Here is a 24,141-nt window from a genome sequence, read left to right on the forward strand (position 1 = left end):
TCTCACTGTTTACATCCAACTATTTTGCCACTCTCTTTTATCTACCCAGAATGCTATCTTACAAACAATTTAAAAGTTGTGGAGCCTTTATCAAGGGTTTGGTAACCGAGTGTTGTCAGCCAGTCTAATGATCAGTTTTCATTAGCCAACTCTGTCAAAACAAGAATCCCTTCTTACCTCAAAACAAGAGACTGAAAAAGATATACAACAGGGGGAATAGTAATATTTTTCAGTTATTTCTCCAAAGACACGCTGACCGCAACTGGATAGCAGTATGCAAGACATGCCTCACTCTGATGAGACATAAAGTGGCATTTTAATATCATGAGATTCTTGTTCCACAAGATCTCGTTACGCTCTTACAGGAAATGTGTGATAATTACAAAAGCATGACCTGCTGAGAGGGTAGATCAGACACCAAGACAAACAAACAGACCAGGAAACATGAAACTGAACCATAGCACTATGAGAAAACATAATACCACAACAGCAAACCCAGGCATATCCTGATAGACCGCCAAAGAGTTGACGCGTAAAAATACAGTTTTGAATGTCTTACCTTGGTCTTCTAAAGGTGAGGCCATACTGCTGGCAGGCCAGACCCACAGTGGGAGTGTAAATGATGGGCATAAACCTCTCCACGTCTGACGTTATAAGTCGGTAGAAGAGCTTCTCGTTGCGGTCCATGAGCCCCATCAGGAACACATATCTGCAAGAGTCAGAAGATGATGATCTGTCAAACCCCCACACTCTCAGGATCTTATTGATGACATCTGCTAAACTAAAGTACTAAAGACATCCATATGGGTGCAATCAATACTGTACAGCAACACACTGAGTGAAAGCCCTGAACCCTCTAAATTCTGATTTCTGATGACCGATTATTTGCAAAGGCATTTTTGCTTTGGTTCCAAATGACTGAAAAAACACACAAGATGAAAGTCGGCTTGCAGAGAGTCGACACAAGCTCTTTGTTCTAAAGAGTGAGCATGGAAATACAGGCATGTATATGACCCACATTAAGCACTGTATGCCAGAAAGGGCTCGAGCCCCTAATCACAGAGGTTTCCATTAAACTCCGAGCACAAGGTGCCTGTTGTTGAGAAGATAAAACGCCTGAAGGCTTTGTCTGTTTTAGGTTAGGCTCCACCAGCTGCACAGAACCCACACACAATGAGGTGACGGTTGCTGTCTGGAAATCTATTTTTGTTATACATTGAGGAAAAAAAACAAATGAAGGGAATAAAAAATTTGCATTAGAATTAACATATGCTGATGCCAACGACCAAGAAGTTTCAAATCACCGTTACTATCAGCTCCATGCCTGTCAACTGAACAAACAAACAGCAAAGCAAACTGCTGAAGGTCGGAGGTAATGTGCCACAAATGATTTGGTGTAAAACATGCTGAGAAAACAACCCGCTACACATTTCCTCTTGGATTAAGTGCTCAGCAGAAAAATAAAGCATTGCAGAACTGAAGAAAAAAAGCACTCGCATACATTTTTTGTAACATTTTTGTTTATTACAGCACATTACTTCTACTGTCAGAAACATAGTGATGACTGTTTAGAGATTCATAAAACGGTGTTTACATGAACAACAATGTAATTATTTTAGGACAATGGAAGTTCACGTTGGTCTTGGGCTCAATCAGACTCAGCCTCCAATGACAACTAGTCTAGATTTATACTAATTAGAGAGATGCAGCAGTTTACTTACATGGCGCCAATTTACAACATGTCATCTCAAGCCACTTTACAAAGTAAATTCAATCAAATCATACTGACAGATCGGCCAAAGGTTTTCCATCCTAGGAAACCCAGGAGATTGCATCGAGTCCTTAACTTGCAGAATCCACTCCTCCTGAAAGAGCGTAGAGCCACAGTGGACGTTTGCCCACATTGTGTCGTTGACTTTACAGCAATCCTTCCTACCGAGCACGCATGTGGCGACAGTGGAGAGGAAAACTCCCCCTTTAACAGGAAGAAACCATCAGCAGAACCAAATTGAATGGCCATCTGCTACGACCGACCGGGGGTTTGAGAAGACAGAGCAGAGACAGAAAAAGAACAATAGTAGCTCCTGAAGCGGTTTCATCGGAGAGACTCACAGCCAAGGGGAGAAACTAAGAGCCAGCATTCAGGTCAGCAGCAATCCAGCCAAAATCCACCTCCAGGGCAGCGTTTTAGATAAACAAAACTATTAACCCTTTCTATTCCTCTAACAGAACCTCACTTTAAAAAGGTATCTGAACTATTCCTTTCAAATCAGTCCCCCAAAATGGCGACCACATCCCACAACGTATTGCAAACATGCCCTTTCGAGCCCCGTAGTACTGTCCAACCTCTGTTGTGAACGTCTTGCTAATGTAGCTGAATGCATTAAATGCAGAAAAACGCACAGATTTCCTTATAACAATGTCAATTGTAGATAGTTTTGTTTTAACTGAGAGCAACAATTAGCAAATCCTGCATGTTTTTTTTTTCTTTAATTGCAACTAGAACTGTGTTAGGCTGGGGGTGACGTCATTCCAAAACAAAATTTCCAGCTTCCAGGGTGGCTGGAATGCAGCTGAAATCACCACATCAAGTTCTGACACATCGCAGCAGAGCGATATTGCTAAATAGTGTGCTGGGGAATGTTAAAATGTTGTGAATGCTAATCATGCCTTGGAAACAGGAAAATGCACAGCACACCCCGCTGCCTTATAAAACAGTAGGATAAGGACATGTTGGCCTTTTTTTTTTCTTTTTTACAGTTGCTTATTTTTGCACTGATTATATTCATATGGCTTTATCATAGTTTGGAATCCACCGCTCCTGATAATGGTGTGGTCGCTCCATCAAACAAACTCATAGATATTTCGTGGCAAGATATTTAGATGTTTGGTACATAGATATTTGATCACTATGCAACAAAATGGGAGATGGCTGATGAAAATAGAATAGCCCTTAACTTTGAAAAGTCATCAAAATAAATGACAGCATCTAGCAGTCAGCGCCAAAGAAGGATTGAGAGTTTGAAAGCATACTGTCTGTCAACAGAGCGAGCTCCAGGCAAAAAGCCAGAAACTAGAACACTCCTAAACCCCTGAGACAGCGACACTGATACCGATAAAGCCTGGGAACCACTGTTTTTAGATGTTGATTGCATATCTTTGCTATGCTTTGAAATGAGAAAATTATTATTCTTTTCTAGATTTATACAGAGCCCAATCTCCCTGGGGAAAAAAAACGCAGCATAATACCATTTTGGACGAGTGGCTTATACCACTGATGATGGAGGGTTGGGTTCTGGAAAGGCACATGTTCTGATTACTTCAGTTGCTCAAAGAGCCCAAACCGAAAGATTAGCATTTTGGAACATCTATTGCGCAACTCCTACAGCTACAAGTGGTTATGAAGCATGCAAGTTGGATTGGAAGCTATTATTTCATCACTGAGGACTTTGTAAAAACATAGGGGGAAAAAAAAGGGAGTAAATGGAGGAACAGTGGAAAGGAGATCAGGGAGCATGAAGGGAAATTGAAGGTATGATAAGACAAATGATCTCAGAGGGCTGATAGCTAATCTGCCTTCAGTGTTTGGAAACGCTCCACATGAAGGATCGGGTTGCACAAACAGACGATCAGGTGAGGCTTAACTCTTACCACAGGATAACGTGAAATCTCCTTAAACACCCCCTGACTTCCTGGCTGGTATGTGTGCATGCCTCTCACCTGTCCAGGTCGTCTCTTTTCATGTCGTAGTTCTTGAGGACCCTGAGCAGCTGGACGTCCTGGCTGACGAAACAAGGAGGCACCAGGCCGTGGATTCCCAGCTGGAGACGCTCCTCCAAGGAGAAGGCCATTCCCTATAAGGACAAATCCCCATCATCCACCGTTACTGACAACACTACAACATGCAGGGATGTGTGAAGGTCATCCACACACCATGGTCTGTGGTTGGAACAAAAGAGGACACGCAACGGTTGGCTATCATCTGTTCTGGTGGTGGCGTTCACCCAGATAAAAAAACGCCATGCAAAAATACAACTACTCCATTGGACTTTTTATTGTCACATTACACAATGCCTCAACGTGTTTTACTTAGATTGTATGCGATAGGGCTAAACAAAGTAGTGCATTACTGTGAAGGGGAAGGTAATCGGTACATGGTTTTCAATGCTGTTTACAAATAGAAATCTGCAAAGTGTGGCGTGTGTTCAGCCCCCTGTCGTAGAACCACCTTTTTGCTGCATTTGCAGCTGCAAGTCTTTTAGCGGTGTGTCTTTGCCAGCTTTGTGCATCTTTTTACACAGTCAACTTTCCAGTATAGCTCCAGCTCCGTCAGATTGGATGAGGAACAGGTCCAGTCTTGCTAGACACCATGATTGACCTGCATGTAGCTCCATCTATCTGCCCATCAGTTCTGAACAGCTTCCTTGCCGCTCCTGAAGAAGAGCGTCTACAGAGAACGCTGCTACCACCATGCTTTTCAGTGGGGATGAAGCGCTCAGAGTAACAAGAAATGCTGGTTTTCCTCAATACACCGAATATTTTGCAAGTTGGCCCAATAATTCAACATGGATCTCATCTTACAAGAGCACTTTCTTTGCTACATGGCTTCAGGTAAACTTCAAACAGGGGTGCACAGTGGTTAGCGTGCACGAGTCCCATGTACGGAGGCCTTGGTCTTCAAACATGACATCTTAGGTATTTTATTAACAAAAAAAATGGCTTTCTTCTTTCCAATCTTGTATTTGAGTCAGATTTGGGGCGTGTATGACCAATAGTTGTCCTGTGAACAGATTATTCCACCTGAGCTAATTATCTCTGCAGCTCATCCATGGGCCTCTTTTGCATGCTTTTCTGATCAACAGCTGGAAGGTTCAGCCAGGTTTTCTGAATCTAACTGGTATACTGAAAGAGGCTGGAAATATTGGGATGCCCTGCATTTCTTTAATTCCTGAAAGAAATAAAAAGTCACACATCATTTCCATCTATTCAAAATGACTACTGGCCATATTTAGTAGTGTACGAACACGTTTGTGTATGTCAGTTCAAAAGCGGATGAGAAAAATCCCCATGTTGGTTGTTCAGAGGGAACGTGAGGAAGAAAAAGAAGAAGGTTACATTTTATCAAAGCAAGAGTTAAATTTACTTAGCAGGCAGGGTGAGAACGAACCGGCTAAACAGTCTTACAACACGGGATGTTTATTCTCCTGTATATACTTGAGGCATATACTTGAGTAAGATGAACAGCCTGAGTCAGATTAATTCAGCAGTTACAGGAAGGCAGGTTAAATAGTGGTTCAGCAGATGTATTGTGTTCCATGAAAATGATGTGTTGCTTCAGTGTTTGACATGTAAGTGCATACAGTTTAAGTTTTCTACAGTTTGGCGTGCCTCTGATTATCCCTAAGAGATTTACTTCCTTGATGCTATCAGTCTAGATTCTGCAAAAATCTGCACGCTAACAACGTAAAAACAAAGTGTCGGATAATTCGTTTTCTTTCCCTCTACGATGAATCCAAATACGATGGATCCTTCGAAAAGGCTTAAAGTCTAAGAGTTAGAAACTGGAGCCTCGGGGCACATTTTAGGGCTTTCCTGAGAGGCTTGCTGGATTTGGCTTCTGAGATAATAAGGTAAATGACAAACATAAGGTATTGCTGTGCATGAGCTCCTTCCATTTTCAAAAACCAATATTTAAAAAGAAAAAAAGCAACAGAAAATCAGAGTAGGTTACAGACAGGGATCAGGTCAATGATGGCCACAAATGTGCAGAAGTCTATCAAAATAAACAATGAAGACCTTATTAGTAATATAAAAGTGGCACTAAATTCTGTTTTCTAATCAGTGTTGCCTAAATAAGGTCAATATATCAGGTATTGCTGTATATTAATGCACAAAGCGCTGACAAGGCAACATGTGACAGGAAATTATAAATATAGTGTTGCAAAAGATTTTTGTTCGTTCACAGACTTTATGTTTTTTTGTTTTTTCTCATATTTATACATTTCAGATCCTCTAATCACTAGTCTTTAAATTATGATTTCATTTAAAAAGAGGAAAATAACTTTTCAAACCAACCTGGCCAACACAAAAGAGTAATCTCCATCATCCTCCCCCCCCATGTCAAATTGTTAATTCCTAAAGCTGAGTTTATTTTCGCTAACCACTACCAGTTCTGATTACTGGCTGTAGGATCAAGAAATCACTTCAGTCGAACCGGTCTGACAACATGAAGCAGGCTAAAAGATTTTAAAGGGCAGCACATAATGCCCTAAAGACATTCAAGAACAGCTGTGAAAGAAAAGCAATGGCGCCTATCAGTCTGGAAACTGTTAAAAAGCCATTTATAAGGCTTCAGAGAACCACTGTGCGAGCCTTAATTCATAAATGGAGAAAACACAAAGACAACTAAAATTACTCACTGTTGACTCATCCTGTAGGTCACTGGGGAACCTTTAGAGCTCTATAGACGTCATATGCCTCTGTTAAAATTAGAATTAAAGACTCAACAGTAAAAAAAAAAAAAAATAGAGAGAGAGTGAGCAAAAATGGCCTCAATGGGAGACTTCAAAGGTCTAAACCACTGCATGCAAAAAAAGAAAACAGAGGCACTGCTCACATTTAGTGAGCATTATGGTTTTTTTTGGTGAAAAAATGTTATGTTTACTGATGAAACAACTGTGAAGGTTGTGTCCTGTTATATCTGCCATTAAAAAAACAAACATATTTCAAACATAGGACATCACAAGAAAAATCAAACATGGCGGTATGATGCTCCTGAGTGAGAATGTCCAACAATCAGTTTGTGACTTTAGGCTCAATTGCCCTCGCAGCAGGTCAATGATCTAAAGCACACAAGGAAGTCGACGTCTGAATGACACAAAAAAGCTAAATTAAGGTTTTGGAGCAGCCCAGTCAAAGTTTGAACTTTCATCCGATTGAGAATCTGTGCTATGACATTAAATAGGCTGTTTGTGCTCCAAAACCCTCGAGTTTGACTGAATGTAAACAATTCTGCAAAGACGAGTGAGCCAAAATTCCTCCACAGCCAAGGTCTTAGACTATGTGCCAATTATCCCAAGGGGACTAATAACTAGTTGTGCCAGTCTTGGTTACTCATGTTGGTTCGGAAAGCTTTTTTTCTTTGATAGATCAAATCGTTAACTGGAAACTGTTATTGTGGATTTACTCAGGCTTATCTTTGTCTTACTTTTAAGTACGCTCGAGGATTTGACTTATAGGTGTGACAGAAAGAAAATCAAAAACAAAAGAAGTCTTTCTAAAAGCAAACACTTTTCCAAAGCACTCCAGGAGAAAATTGAAACGAGGGGGAAGAGCGACAGATTCTAAATCACAAACCTTTTGATCCCTCCCTTTAAAAACAGGAGCGCTTTAGTGAGTGATAAAAACACATGTTGAGCAGAACATGGGAAAACGTGGTCTGGAAAGCTGTGGTATGCGCTGTTTGATTACCGCCGTGATAAGGAATTCTGATATATAAACACAATCAGCGGAGCCATGCACTTGTCTGCTTTACTGGACTCCTGACAACCCTAACCGCGTGATATTATACTTATCGCTGATATTTCTTTGACTTACAGTAGAGCTGTCCACAATGATTTCAACCCATTTCTTCCAATACTGGCTACTTTTGAATATTTTGAAGCAGTAAAGCTTAAAGAGTAGAGATCTTTTTTCTTACGCACAAAGCAATCAGTTTAAAAGAATAGCTTGCAATAATTATCCACAGTTTAAACCGTGAACTAAGGAATGCTCCAGAAAAAGAAAACGCTCAGCTCCTTTGCTGTTAAAACATTCCAACGTGATGAGGGACGTAGCTGTCTCCCATCTTCTCTGGCCCCGCCGGCTTATTTACGCTTGAAGCAGCCCTGTTGCAGCCTTGTGCTCCAAGGACCCATTGCTTGCTTACAGTCTGGTGTGATCTCCGCCTTCAGAGTCACAGATTCATAAACAAAGCGCACGCACAAGACCCGGACTAACGTCCTCTGACCCCCAACAGCTTTTTATCTCGATGAAAACACTTCAGGAACTTCCACACCTACTGGTTCGTAACTGTAACTTGAGACCTTTGAATGTTATTTCAAAGGAAACCTGTACTGCTCGCATTTAAAAGTTAGTAAAACCTTCTACAGAGGAAAGTAACCCTCAGAAGGGAGATAACTGATGTGTTAAAGGGTACAAGTTTTGGGGATGGGCTTCTGGCATTTAGAGTTTTCTGTTTAAGACATTTGTCAGATTCCTTGACTACCCTTCCCTTTTTAATCATAAAAAAGAATACATTAATTATAATTTGGTAGCACATTTGCCCTGCAGCAACAAGGACCTGGGTTAAAATACTGGCTTTGGGTCTTCCTGCATGGAGTTTGCATCTTCTCTCTCTGCATGTGTTGGTTCTCTCGGGTTTCCCCCAAAACATGACTGCAAGGGTAACTAGTCTCTCTAAATTGTCCTTGGGTATGAGTGTGTGCATGGTTGTCTGTCACGGGTTTGTTCTTTTTTCTTTTCTGCGTTGACTAGTGATGGACTGGTGTCTAAGTGGGTACAGATAATGGATAGAAAACAATAATTTGATTTTTTTGTACTTAAAAGCACATTTTTGAGTGTTTGAAGGCAATGGCAACACAGAAGCATAATTTGGTCACTTTTTGTGAAAATAATTTTGATCAGTGCAGCAAACAATGATTTGCCATAGTATTTATTATCATTTTGACATGTTACAACAACAAACCTTTTTTACAAACTAAAAGATCTGAAATTTGAAACTTTAGGGTTTGTCTTTACCAGTTTAGCAAATGTTGCTCCATTAATTTGTGAAACAGCTCAAGCTCAGTCGGACTGGATGGAGAGCATCTGTGAAAAGCAACTTTCAAGTACGCCCGAGATTCTAAACCGGATTTAGGTCTCGACTTTGACTAGGCCATATGAAAACATGAACATATTTTGGTGTAAACCATTCTATAGTAGCTCCAACTGCAGGCGAACCTCCACCCCAGTCTCAAGTCTTTTGCTCCCTCTCCTTTCTTCCAGAACTGTTTTGTATTTGACTTCATCCGTATTCCCCATCAACTCTGACCAAAAGCCCTTTCCCTGCTAAAGAAAATAGCATCCCCACAGCATGATATTGCCACTACCGTGTTTCACGAATAAGAAGCAAGAATCTTTATTGTCATTATGGGTTACCATAATGACAGTTCTGATGAGAGACACCTGCTCAGAATGCACACAGATTACACATAACACGCAGACACAGCGAGACAGACTTTTTCCCAAACCTTTATTTTTTTCTGAAATCCGCTGATGGCACTGACATACAAAACTTCCTGAGAAGCTTAATGTTTACAGCCTTTCAAAGCTGCTGGCACCTTTGCCATGTCTGGTTATGTTAAAACATTTCTGATTAAACGTTATGCCTAAGAGAAGTAGAAAAGCAATTATTGTCAAATAAGTAAAAAAAAAAGAAAGAAAGAAAAAGAAACCTGGCAAATTCTGTTGCAGCCAGCAAATATTTCTTCCTCTCAAATCTTATTAGGCTGTAAGAAAAAAAAACATCTACAAAGTTGTTTATTAAAGATTTTATCTAAATGATTCATGAAAGTAAAAGGGAGATGCAAAGACACAATAACAAGCAATTTCCCTTTGGCAGCACATCTGAAATAATTGGATTATGTGCTTTTTTACTGTCTGCAGGACATACTAGCAGGAATAATTGTATGCAATTACAAAAACCAACACTGTGTAAATGTCAGTTCACATACCCAGTCTTAGTTATTTAGCTGACAGTACTGGATCTATAACTGACAAAAAAAAAAAAAAACACCAGTTGTTTGAGAAAATGAAGTACACGTCTAGATCTGTGTGTTACATGAGGCGCGATGCAGTCTGTACTTAAGGGACCTCAAATAGACAGAGGCAGCTCTGAATTACAACCTTCTTCCATTATCAAAAAACATTTCCTATTTCCCAGCGAGCCAGCTGTTCACATCAGGCTGGAGTGGATGGAACGGCAGCTGGTTCGCCACTGCTCTGCTCTGCTCGCTGCAGCAGCTGGCCAGGAGAAAAGGGCCTTAAAATACACAAGGCAAACCGAGTTTACCATGGTCATCTAAAAGAGAGCGGCCTTTCATTAGCTGAGATATATTCAAATCCACCCTTCCAGTCGGCTTTGTAGGTTTATAACACGATGTAGAGCTGCTTATGGACACGGGAACAAAAAAAGAAACACACAAATCTGGAACTTTTCAAATGCAGGATTATACTTTGTCCAAGCAGACATGAACTTCCTTCAAGAAGTAGAAGAATAAAAATACTCTCCCTCATCACGACGGATTTGCACACAAGCACAACTGCAATAAGTGGACACTGTTCTATATACATCTCTATTTCTCTGACTTTTTACTGTTCTCCAGCCATTCGGACGTGGGATTTTAACATGGTGGACATGTCGCCACGCGCAGGCGGGTTAATAAGGTCGCAGAAATGGAATTTAGTCATCGGTTCAAGAAAACCAAATGACTCAAACTGAAAAACCCCAAATTTGTAAGCATGAGTGCAGTCTGAAGCTGTGTTTTGGTGAGAAAAAAAGAAAAGGATCATCCCAGAGAGACTTTAATGTTTATGGAAAAATGAAATAGTTCAACTGCAGTTCCAGTTCGGTTTAAAGAGTCTGGTTTCTTTCAAACTGCTAGAAACCTTCCTCTAATGCTTCTCTTGACTACAGAGGATTAAAATTAGAACAAAATCGCATTTAAAATGACTATATTAATCAAACAGATTCTATTTAAATTTGTTGTTTAATAGGTTTCAACAAGGTATCTTGGGGCATCCTTAAGCATCGTCTTTAACGTCGACATCTTAGAAGTCTGTTATTGAATTGGGGACTTAATGCCGCACAGCTTACAGCAATGTTTTACATTAGAAACATTTAGAAGTCATTTCAGCTGACAACACTGACGGAGGGTGTGACAGAGTATAAACATTTGGGCATGTGGGTTGATGAAAATGTGATTTTAAAACTCACTGATTTGATTTTTTTTTTATATAAAATTAAAAACAGAAATTTGATTTTCTTTTTAGGAAAAAAAATATTTTTTTCCCTACCTTTCACACGCAAAACACTCCTAACAGCAGTTTTTCTCTCTTTCTGGGCTATGGTGATGTTATTTATGTTGATTACACAGCGGGATACTCCACCCTCACACCCCCTGATGCCATTTATCATTCCGCTTTAAGATTCATTACTGACGACAGCTATGGGACACATCCCCTGTACACATCATCAAATAAAAAATAAGTTTTCGCTGCTGTGTGTGTAAGCAGAGGTCAGCGCTTTTTTAAATGTACTTTACAAAACCTACCTCTAATCAGATCCGCTCTCCTGGAGCATTAGTATTTGACTTGTTCACAATCAGGGCAAGGTTTGCCCCTGATGTCACACCTCACATCTGAAATACGCTGCCATACATGCCTTAAACTGAAATCTTTGATTCTACTGTCTCAGTTTACTTCTGCTATCCTGATTGACATAAAGTGTCTTTGTTCTGTATTTTTTTTTTTTCATCTCTATGGTTGTTTTGGATGTACCTCGGCACAATTAAAAATCAGAAGTTCTCCCTAAACGGGCCAAGAAATGAAATTTCGATTTCGGCTGACCCGCACTCTTCTTCTACATGTTTTAATTGTCCCCGGCATGGCTTTGAACTTTCTTTCACCGATAGATTTCTTCTTACCCACTCTTTTAGTTAAGGCCAGATTTGTGGAGTGAGCAACTGTTGGCTGTCCTGATGACAGATTCTCCCACTTAAGCTGCGGATTTCTGCAGCTCCTCCAGCGATGCCATGAGCCTCTACCATGGGTACGTTTAGGTGGACGGCCATGTTTCAGTGGGTTTGCAGTTTTGCTACACTCCTTCCATTCAGCAGATGATGGACTGATCTGTGCTCTATGAGAGACACAAATTTTAGGTTATGATTTTACAACCTAAACCTGCTTCTAACGGCTGCATTTATTATTACATTTCATTTTGGGTATTCCAGTAAAGTGGTCCGAAAAAAAAGTGTATGCTACCTTTTTGTGAATCATATTATTCTATAAGAAGTGATGGTGAATAAATATGGTAGCAATGGACTGAATGACACAGACCTTCAGAGAGAAAGACCATGAAAGTAAACGTTACCTTATTAAGAAAATTACTAACGCACCTGATAGTTTTCCACACTGAGAGGAAACCACCCAAAGTGTCTGGCCAAAATGACATTATTCTGTCAAATTAAAGTCAGAGCGTTTGGGAATTCACACAAGAAAATGTTGGGCTATTTGATTAAGGATAAAAACGGGGAACACATGACCAGGCACCGTTTGGGCCTGGGTGTGGACTCTTGTACAGTACGTTCGGGTTAAATATTTGCCGAAGAAAGGCCTTATAGTTTGCATGTGAAAAGAAATATTTGAAAGATAAACAGACCTATCAAGAATCTAAAAAAAAAAAAAAAAAAAAAAATGCTGAATTATACTTTGTCCAAGCGGACATGAACTTCCTTCAAGAATTCAGTCAGTCTGGTATGTTGTTCCATGAGAAAAAGCAAGACGGACGTTCCCAAGTACAAGGCAGAGGAATGGTCCTGCAAATTAGATGAGGGGAAATGTTTACTTTCCCATTGAAAAGATGAGACGGTCTGACAATTAGCATATTTACAGGCAGGGATCCAGCCCACAAAAGTTAATTGCCTCTCAGTTAGGCACTGTGTACGGCTTGAGTAGCTTCTGAATTCTGCTAAATATCCGTACAAATGGAAAATGCTAACCTAAATCAGGCGTCAGACCAAAACTATGAGGAATAATACAAAACGCCATTTCATTTTCATTTGATTTATTGTTTGCGTTTTGTTAAACAAAACCAAAGTTTGGTGACAAACACATTTACTGCACCACATGTCCAGTGCCACACTTCAGGAAAATGTACACACACACACACTGGTGTGTACACATAAACATCCCTGAGTTTGTTTGTCTGAACGCGGGTCTCCAACTGCATACCAGCCTGCTCTCTCTCTCCCACTGGGAGTTCCACACTGTGCTGGGTGGAAGAAACCCTAGAAAGCTTCCACATGGCCCCGACCACATCTAAAGTGGCCGCACCCTGTGCCAACACTTGCGATGCCCGCAGCTCCACGTCCCAGAAGCCGAAGTCACAACTAAACCTGTAATCCACCCACTGGGCAGTGCCAGCCCTTAACCTCGAGCTGCTGCCATGCCCACCCCAAGACCGTTTGGCGGGGAGAGGAAACAGCCAACTAGTTTCCCAGATGGCTAAATGAGACAGATGAAAGTGCAGGCTCTCTCAAACTGATAAAGGGGCTTTCTGTCCTTCCCAGGGAGTTCAAAGCGTGGGTTTTCACTTAACTTTTCAGTGCAAAGGTTTTGAAACTCAAACATTCTGCTGCCCTAGCCTTTTAATTTCCCCCCGTACCACAACCACACACTGCCCCGTCCTAACAGCGAGCTTGTAAGTAGGCTGACAGTAGGACCACTCCCTACTTTACAGAAATTCCTTAATGCCACCAGAGGAGAGAGCCTCTTATCGCTGTAAAAACACAGCTCTGAAATCTTCTCCCACACTGCGCTCCCATGATATCGCATATCATTTTTCACTTTCTGTGAGAAAAGTGTGGAATGAGTCTGATGGAATTCAGAAAATTATGCAGTGACGAATTACGCACACGAGACGTGAAATTCAGAAGTCTTGCACTGAAATGAGAGGTTGCTTTTAGCAGACATGTAGTTTAACTTTTATTCGAAAGATGAAAATAGACATCTAAAGACTAGCTGTTTATGTGTTGGGGTCGAGGGCATGACTGACCCAAAAGCTTCAAAGCTTTAACCTTCATCACGGTAAGTGTTTACAGCACCTTGTAGCATTCTCCATCATGTATTTTCTAGTGTGATCTTATGTAATAGATCAATGCAAAAATGTACATGTTTATGAAGTGCTATGAAAAGATGGACTACAGACTTTATATTACAAACAGATAGCCAACAAATTTGGCATGCATTTGTAATCAGACCCCTTTATCATGAACCACCCCCCCCCCCCCCCCAAAAAAAAAATACTGCGCAACCAATTGCCTTCAGTAGCCACATCATTAGTAAACAGGGGACTCCTGTATAAAGCCTGGTTTATGCTTGACATGTCCATGAGGTCCACACAGCCGTATTATGTAATTTTGGCTTCCACATCCCTACACGCGGCCTAAAGTTTCCGCTCCGTACAGCTAGGAAAGTTTCTAACTACTTGGATAGTCCAGTTTGGAAAAACATGGAGGACGACCAAGAGCTCCTTCTGGTGGAGGTTCTTAAATATAGATACCTTTATAATTGGGCCCATAAAGATCACCGTGATCAACAAACTGTTAACAATTCCTGGACAGAAATTGCCATCACCCTTTGAAGAAAGGAAGAGGCTTTAAAATGTTGGAAACAACAGTGTTTTCTACCATTATGTGTAGTGGGGTGTAGTACGCTTAGCGTAGGAGCACAACACTGCCCTCTAGAGCCTAGGAAAAATAGTGCTACTTCTGAGGAAAAAAAACGCACAGAGCATAAATGCTGCAGATGTTGTGTCCGCACATCTCATTTCCGCATGGAACATATGTGGATCAAGCATAAACTGACCTTAAGTCTAGCTACCCTGTGAAGGCATCAGAGACGTGTTAAAGGACACCCCACCATCCCCTTAGCGGCGGCCACATTAGGATGTGGGGAATCTTTTCTTTCAGTGGGGCCAGGGAAGTTGATGGGACTTGATGGGAAGATGAAGCAAGAGCCACAGTGGAATGGTTTACATCAAAGCATACTGATGAAATGGCCTAGTTAAAGCCCAGACTTAAATCCAAATGAGAATCTGTGCCAGGACTTGATAAGTGACGTTTAAGAATGCAGTCCAGGGCGCGCTGGTGGCATAGCGGGTAGCGTGACCATGTTTGGAGGTCCTTAGTCCTCGACGCAGTTGACCCGGGTTTGAATCTGACCTGTGGTCCTTTGCCGCATGTCTCTCCCCTTCTTCCACCCCCTTCCTGTCAGTCTACTGTGAATAAAAGTGATCCGCCAGAGCCGCAAAAATCTAAAAAAAAAAAAGAGAGAATGCGGTCCATACAATCTGGCTGAGTTTGAACTATTTTACCAGGAAGAATTTGCCAATGTTTTAGTCTTTTGATGTGTAAAGCTGGTAGAGACACTGGACAAAAGACTTATAGCTGCAAGCAAAAGGCGGTTCAACAGAGAATTGACTCAGGGGGCATGAACACAAATATACAGCCCACCGTTTAGATTTTTACTTATAAAAGAAAACTGAAAACCACATATACTATTCCCTCCAGTTCACAATTATGTGTTATCCTGCATTAATCAGTGCCATAAATTCTCAGTTAAATACATTATAACAAGTGCATGTAATGACAAAGTGTAAAAAATACTGTAGGACACTGTCATTAAGACAACAACAGAAAGGAGTAAATTTCTTGTACAAATGACTCCAAACAGTGACTCTTCTGGACGACTCTTGCTGATTTTCTGTGATCCACACCTAAATTCCCCTTACTAGAGTAACCCTTCTTTATTTCTTGTCAGCATGACCATGTTTTAATTCTCTCTGGTTTGGATTTGTTGCATTTATGTGGCAACCACTCCACCCTTTAACAAATCTGTTGCGTGTTAAAATCTGCCCTAGATTTGCTCCAGACTGTGCACATTTTTCGTGGGACGAGCAGGGACACATCACACGGGACAGTAGAGCAGAGAGCTCTCTTCCCTGAGCAGTTTTGGTTTTCTCTCCTTGCAACGAAATCAAGGCTTGTGGTTTCACTATGAGACTAAATATCTGTGGTCCGTACAGTCAATTTTGTCAATCCGCTGACAAAATAAAAAAAAGTAAGCTCAGGCCAAGATGCTTGAACTCTTGCAAATTTCAGAGAAACACCAGCATGATGTAGTTCTGTGCAAAGCTACGACTAATTTAGCTTTTGAGTTTGCCAGATAAGACAAGAGCCACAAGAGACATGTGGTTTCTCATTCTCCAAAACCGAAGAATTATCCGTTTGCTCCTGGAGAAGCCACCCGACTGAAAGTGAGACTAATGTGACCAGAGGGCCATTCCCCATTGGTTCTCACTCTCAGCTGCAGTTTCAGAACAGACATTGAGACAAAAGCCTTCATGCAGTGGACAGGGAGAGAGGGCTAAAGTGCTTGGCACTGAGATGTGACCGGGCAGAACTTTGTGTGTGGCCAGACAGCACTCCTCTGTTTCGAGAAAAAGCACTGGCACTTCAAAAGAGGGAGGACTTAGATTCTACACAATATGACTTGTTGTACAACATGTTGCACTTGAACCAGAAGTCTATGGCGATGGTTATCTGAACACAGCATTTCAACTGAAGCCAGATAAACACACCACAAGTAGGTCTAAAATTACCACGTTTACATCTTGTCCAGTACTAAAGTTCCTCACAGGACACAGTATATCGGACACAGGATGTTCTGGATGGGCTAACACGTCTTTGAACTCCACAGGGATCTATAAGACAGTCAGTTGTGTGCAGTTTAGTACTGCCCACCACTCAATAAATCCTGATGCATGATCTGTGAAGCTCAACATGATGCAGGTAAACGGTTGCCTTATTGACATCTGGGTGGGGTTGCTTCCTCAGTCTCTGCTTGTATGGTGTCTGTGATACTGTGTGAGGAGACAATCTGCAGGTGCTCATCTGGCAGTGACCCTTGTCCACCTTGTAGTGAATGACGTGTTTGGCTGCTGTGGATCTGTCTCCTTACACCAAGTGGACCTCCTTCCGGTTTTGATGGGAGTTATTCTTCCCATTTCTTTGCCTAATGAAAGGGTGTATTTCTCCTTTTTGTCTTCCCTTGTCATGCTTTTGTGTTTAGAACTGTTGTGGTCCTTTTCTTTGCCCAAATTTCATATGAGCCATCATGCCAAGTATTGTATATAGTTAACAAGACTACATCCAATGCCATAAGGTAACCTGACACACCATACTGCCTATCCAAGCTCCCAGGACAGTGCATATTACAAAGAAGGAAGACTGACAAATTACTAAACTAAATCAGCTAAATTTAGCAACAAAGCTTTTAGGCTGTATACGTTTGGGACTGGAAAACGAGGCTTGACATCATGATAAGATTAAATGTCTAATGGAGCGAATATTTGCAAACAAACTAAAGAAACCAGATGGAAACACAGCCTAAATAGCAAAACATAGAACAAATTCACTTATCTTGAGCCTTTTCCTGGACTATTAGGGGCTTTTCCACTTTATCTCCCTAATGTAATGTGAGATTTACTTGACTGTGCTAGAGTGAGTGAATAAATAGCGATATTTAGTATTTTCCTGTGCTATCAATGCTTGCACAGAGAGTAGCAGGAAATGTTTGTTCTGGCAGTCACAAAGAAGCACTCCTTGAAGGATTTCCAGTCCAAAATGCTGTATTTAAAAAAAGGCTGAAAAGGGCAGAACAAAGCCTTAACACAGAATTTAGAAGGACTGTGAGGAAAAAGTCAAAAAGTGTTTGTGTTCAACCATTCTCTTGATACACCTTCATTTCTTCTGGTGACGTCAACGTTCCTCAAAAACCAGAAGCCCCTCTGCAGCTGACCAAACAGGGAACAGCAGACTCCTGAGGTTCTTCTCATAAACACCAACATCAGCATTATTCATTCTACCCCACCATTATTGCCACGTGTTCTCTCCAGTCTACGCTGTTTTTTTTTTTTTTCAGATTGTTACAGCCGGTCCTGCAGCCTAGTCTTACTGTAGCACCTCGGTTAATCATATTAGTCCCGACAACCAGTTAGACAGAACGTTAATTAAATCCAAAAGAAAAGATACAAACATGTAGACAGGGATCTGGGCTTGGCTTGAAAGCAGAGAGGTTCCTGGCCTTGAGGGTTCAGACATGTCCGTGCAAACCTCCCTGCTCCTTACCCTGAACACGATACGAGCCCCAGACGTGCAAAGCAAGTCCGTTTGGAAACCGCAGCACATGCGGGAGACGGGTAAATACTTAGAGTCAACAGAAACTGAATTAGAAGCTTGCTATCACAGGAAACCTCCTGATGAGTTCACTGGCTTGGCCGTCGGTGACCCGCACTAGGATAGACTCTGGCTAACAGCTGGGGGAAAGACTGAGTCATAGGCCTCTGTGCTTCTATCACTGCCTGTGTGTGTGTTTCTATAAACACACTCACACACACACCACAAATATGATGATGATTATGTCGAGATCAACACAATCCTTATAACAGCAAGCAGCCATGTGCTTATTCATGCAGACAGCATACACACAGGTACACTCTGATGTTTCACTAACACACACACACACACACACACACACACACACAAAGCGGACATAAAGCTGCCCTAAACCCCCAAATCAGGGGAAAAAAATCTGAAATAGTGAGTGTTTTTAATCCTGCATCAGTAGAAGAGCTGCACACCAGGATACTCTCATTGTCCAGCAGCATACCGTGCCCACCTCTTGTTTTATTAATACCGGCATGTGCGTCTAGACACTGTAAAAACAGCTGCTGCGGGTAAAGGGGGGAATATTCCAGTGGAATGACAGATTTATCCTGCAGTTATAGCGACCGGGATTAGAGGATAGGATCGGATCCAAAAAAGATGCCGCGATGGAGAAGGGCAGCAAGCATGAAAGGAGAGAAAGAGAAGAAAGGGCAAAGCAGGTATGAGTCGATCTAAAATGGATATGTTGTATTTGTGTGGCGACCAGTTCTAAACGCTTAGTCAGCAACGCTAATAGGTCCAGCTAGGCGTGTTCAAACAGCTGTCAAACAACTACAGTGAATATTTCCTACGCAGCCAAAATCCTATACAACATTTACACAGACAATGAGCTTCTTCTTCCCAACTCAGTGTTTCTGCTGGGACAACCTGAATTATTACATTTCCACACAAGGTTGTTATTTTACATGTTTAATGGCCAGTTCCAGCCTCTACGTGGCAACAGCACTCCAAATGTGCATGCTAAGCAAAACACAAACTAGTGAGATTGACTGCATTCAAAAGCTAGCATCCAGATTGGGCAATGACGCAGTAATTGCAAGAATATGTATTCCTCTGTTCTCCAGCTGTAGTTGTCACAAAGCTAAATTACTTTAAAATATTGATGCTTTCAAAGGACTACAGGGTATGAGTTCTTTAACAAAATCACAACTTTTTTTTTAAGAGCAACAGCTGACAAAATCACTCCCTCTGTTATTAATTTTGACAATATTTGTCAAATGCCGTAGAGAAAGGCTAGAAGTCCGCAGTTTAATTTGTCTGCCTGACCTACGAACCCACTTGGAGAATCCTTGTCTGCAGCAGGCTCAGCATAGAGTTTTTTGATTGTAAGGGTACAAGCCTTCAACTTACATTGTTACATGAAAAGTGAAAAGGAAGGCGATTTTCTCACATTTTAAGCAAGGGAAAAGGATATAACTATCAAGAACCGATTCCCACAGAGCTATAGATAAGAGTGTGCACAGTGGGTTTAAACAGAGCCTCACACAAAAAAAAAAACAACAAAACATGAGAGTCACTCATATATATATGCGGCTTTTTTATGTATCAAGAAGCTAAAGTTTGAATAGAAACATGACAGTATGGGTGTTTTCCTCTCATTATGGCGCTCCCTAATGAAACCAGAGTGTGTTGTTCTCTTTTCAGGTTAATTTAGTAAAAAGCAGAATCTTCAGGTTCCAAGTTCCTCTAACATCTAACACTCATTATATGGTCGTTTTGCATGCATTCATGCGCAACAGTGACTTAAGTGAAATCCAGCGGTAATTTAGTCGATAATGAAACTTTAAAGAAAGGTTATTTGCTGCTGTAGTAAATAAAGCTGCATACACTCCAAAAGTGAGTTGCATTAATGTCCACAATCCTTAAACTAAATAGGGTAGACTACACAAATTGAACCAATACCAGCCAGCCAGAAGAATGATCTAATTTAGACGCAAATTAGTTTCCCCAGTGATGGTTAGGCACATTCACTGATTTGCAGGTAGCTCGTAAATATGGTTCAGCCGGGTAAATTCTAATTGGACCACACAGCAGTCGAAGCCCCTGTTGGTCAGTCTAAACCGAAGCTGTGGAAGCAGTCTGCATGCCTAGGTGCTTACTTTTATGCCCCTGTGGTCATGAAAGTTATTTGGAACACCAGGAATCAATGATTTGAAGATCACCCAACTATTTTGGTAATCTACTGCATATTCAGAGACACGTGAAAACAAACAGCCAAGTTATGTCATTACTGTGGAAATCCAACCTTTTCATACTGTTGATGGTTATACTACTGCGTTTTGACTTAAATTAGGCAAATCACAAGGAAATGTCACCAGTTTCAAAAAAAGGTGCACACAATTTCTTGATTGGTTCTCGTTCTTCATTACCTCAACCACAAATGCTGACAAATGTGGATCCTTCCAAATACGTGGTGCCGAGACACCACCAGTTTTTTTAATACCAAAGTCAGTGCTTTCTGTGGTAGAAAAAGAGCGCTAAGCAAGCACTAGTCCAGTTTGCCACTGGAACCCATTTGATCGAGAAACCCACACAGAGATTAAAGGTATGAGCTGAAAACAGGTGTTCACGCCTCAGTGGCAAGACTCCAGAGGTTTCCTTTGCAGAATGAGGGCAGCTGACCAACACAGTTTGGTAACATGTAGCACGTTCTCATGCGCTCTCGTCTATTTTACATTAGAATGAGTGGTTGAGTGTGTGTCAAAAGAAGGGAAAGAGGGAAAAAAAGGGAAGAGAGTTAAAATGAATGCATTCTTTCACGCTAGTGTGTGTAAGTGAGCGTTCATGCTCCCCCTCTGTTTGAACTACTACACATAACGGCCATGAATTCATATGGTGGAGAGAGCTGGGCTGGTTCTATTCCAACACAAATAATGACCCTCATACTGAAGCTAATGACCCGTCCCCTTTAACTTGCTCCAGCATCCCAAGAAAGACTGGTCCTCTTCATTCAAAGCTACCCTCCCTTACCATCCATCTTCAGTTTTAGAAAGGACACATCAAAGAGTGCCCAACATAGCCGTTGCACTGAATGGTGGGATAAATCTACCATGGGAGGTCTAAAGCTCAGGATCAATGTCTGTCATTCAAACCGTCCAATTGAAAGGAAGCTGTTCCTCCGTTCCAAAAAGGCTAATTGAGCAGGTTTCATGGTAGACTTGAACCAGCTACATGTTGGCCCCACACGTTTTGAGGAAGCTTCACTGAACACCCCGTCTCAAAAACAACCCCAGCAGACATCCTACACTATAGAAATTCCTCAGACACCGTCAACCAAGTGGAAACAGCCGCAGTATCAGAAAGCTATTCGTCCTGAAACAAGGACATCCTGCGGTGTTTGCATAGCAGCTCCCACGTACCCTCACAGATACGGGATCTAACGTGCGTCTCAACACCATGTCACACATGGTTTCTAGCAGGACTTTAAATTTGTATGTAAAAAGCATATATTTGTTGTATTTGAAGGATAAGGCCTTAGGTCATTGGTTATTTTGTTAAAAAGACATGTTAATTAAGACCATTTTAACCTTCCATTTGATGGGAACAAAAATGATGCTTGAAAAAAAAAATTACCACATTTTGTATGAATTTGATACTTCCTCAGCTATTTGGCCTTGGTGTATGACTGTAGCTTTGTCCATGGTAGTAAGTAATAAAGGGGACACTTGATTCTAGATAATAAAAAGATTAACATCGATTTCTACCCCCTCAATGCAACAGACTGATACGACTGTTAGAGGAGACTTGTGAAAGCAAAATGTTTATAGTCTTACACACTCTTAATAGCCGCCCTGTCAATGAAATGTCAGCACCGTGTTTTGATAGTACTAAGTGAAGTGGAACAGTAGATAAAGACCTTCATAAACAAGGTCCTGATAGAGCAGCTGGAATGTTTTATACAATAATAATCCCAATGAGAAGATGAACCACGCTATGCAAAAGTAACTTTTTTTTTCTGATTTCATCACCTCATAAACAAAGTGTTTTATTGAGATTTTATGTGACTCCAAGTCAAAGTAGTTTGTTCTCAACATTCTTTACCCAGAAGACTAAAAAGTGAGGCATGCTTTTTAAATTCAGCCCCCTTTGCCCTTTGAAGTACCCTAGTAAGTAAATACTCCCGTGTGTAATTTAATCTCTATAAATACAGAACAGGACAGAGGTTAAGCTGCAGAGAAATTTAAAGCAGTTAGGTTATAAAACAATATCTCAAGCTTTAAACATCTCACTGATCTCACATACCAGAGCAGCAACTCCTTTAATGCCAACAAAGCCCCACGCTTATCAGTCCGTCCTACTCCATCTCTCATGGAAAGGACACCTTAATACTAGAGATGTGATATTAAAATTGTTGGTATTAAAATCGTTGGTATATATTCTTATAATGATAAAAGCAATGATAAGAGTATCTACAACTTCTTTGTAGTGTTTTTGGGTGACTATATGACTGTGACTGTAGGTGCCTGCAGTCAAAGCCCTAAAAATACAAAGGCTTGAAAAAAAAAAATACAAATTCCGTAACTGGCTTCTCCAGGACCCTAGTTAAATAAAGAAGTGTTTTAGCACTTAAATGTATTATAACTGCATTTGACCACATTAATGAATTCATCAATATGTATTGTTGCTCTCATGGAAGACATCCTCCTCGGGTTGGGGAGGATGTCCTGCCCCTAGTGGAGGAGTTCAAGTATCTTGGGGTCTTGTTCACGAATGAGGGGAAGATGGAGCGGGAGATCGACAGGCGGATTGGTGCAGCGTCTGCTGTGAAGCGGGCGCTGTACCGATCCGTTGTGGTGAAGAGAGAGCTGAGCCAAAAGGCGAAGCTCTCAATTTACCGGTCGATCTACGTTCCTACCCTCATCTATGGTCACAAGCTTTGGGTCGTGACCGAAAGAACGAGATCCCGGATACAAGCGGCTGAAATGAGTTTTCTCTGTAGTGTGTCTGGGCTCTCCCTTAGAGATAGGGTGAGGAGCTCAGTCATCCGGGGAGGACTCAGAGTAGAGCCGCTGCTCCTCCACGTCGAGAGGAGCCAGTTGAGGTGGCTCGGGCATCTGGTCAGGATGCCTCCTGGACGCCTCCTGGTGAGGTTGGGCAGTCCACGGAATCCCCAGTGAGACCCAGGACAACGGGAGGGAATGTTACCGTGGCATGGTAACGCCTGGGATCCTCCTGAGAGCTGGCCTAAGTGGATGGGGAAGGACGTCTGGGCTCCCTACTGAAGCGCCACCCCCGCGACCGCCCCCGGTAGCGGAAACAACGGACCACGACTACACGGAACAGATGGGCTCTCATGGAACCAACAGTGGAGATAATGGTAAATGTCCAATCTGACAAAACAGCTTCACACACATCAAAGATTGGAATTTACCGTTTTTATGATAAATCAACGTCATGATAAGACTTCCACAATAAAGATGAACATTGGTCAGGAACTGACCAATGGAAAGCAAACAGGCTATTACAATTAGCTTTAGGTTTAATTTGCACTTAGCTCTTGGCATAGCTTCATATACAGATTTAAATATTTTTTTTTGTTTAGCTGATCTTTAATAAGCTCAACTGATCCCATGGCACGAAAACTTTAAAGGCTGCACCCGTATGTCATTTCTATGACCACTTAAGCTGCAGGGGGATTGACTTGTTACAGGTTAAATCATTTCCTGACATTTCTTTAGCAGAATGACAAGCCAGACCCCATTGATTTAACCCAGCCTTAACCAATAAACAAATCTCCTGTCAATGTACCATTGCTAAATGCTTATTATCTCTTCAGTAAACTGTGTTACACTCATTGACCAGCTCGCCACACAATAAACAGCTCCCTCTCACTAGTCTCGACTCGTCCTGCTGAGACCATCATGAGAAGTAAAAGAATCTTTGCTGCTTGCTGGTGGAAAAACAAAAACTCTGAAATGTGAGGGATGAGCTGCCTCACCCCTCAGTAAAATCTGTGATTTGTGATCATTTAAAAGACAAGGGGGAGCAATTGATCCGACACACAGTTAGAACATGCAGCCCTGACAGAGACACA

At 41.5% G+C, this 24,141-nt stretch overlaps 1 protein-coding gene across 1 annotated transcript in view; it reads right to left on the reverse strand.

The window, feature by feature from the left end:
* Window positions 1–24,141, reverse strand: part of me1 (malic enzyme 1, NADP(+)-dependent, cytosolic) — a 96,256-nt gene that overhangs the window by 55,445 nt on the left and 16,670 nt on the right. Inside the window, exons 2-3 of the mRNA XM_012872954.3 lie at window positions 3,721–3,854; window positions 560–709 (exon numbers count right to left, since the gene is read on the reverse strand). Coding sequence (XP_012728408.2) covers window positions 560–709; window positions 3,721–3,854 — 284 coding nt within the window. The remainder of the gene's footprint in view (window positions 1–559; window positions 710–3,720; window positions 3,855–24,141) is intronic.

The sequence above is a fragment of the Fundulus heteroclitus genome, chromosome 3 (genome assembly GCF_011125445.2).
Source record: "Fundulus heteroclitus isolate FHET01 chromosome 3, MU-UCD_Fhet_4.1, whole genome shotgun sequence".
Classification (NCBI taxonomy): domain Eukaryota; kingdom Metazoa; phylum Chordata; class Actinopteri; order Cyprinodontiformes; family Fundulidae; genus Fundulus; species Fundulus heteroclitus.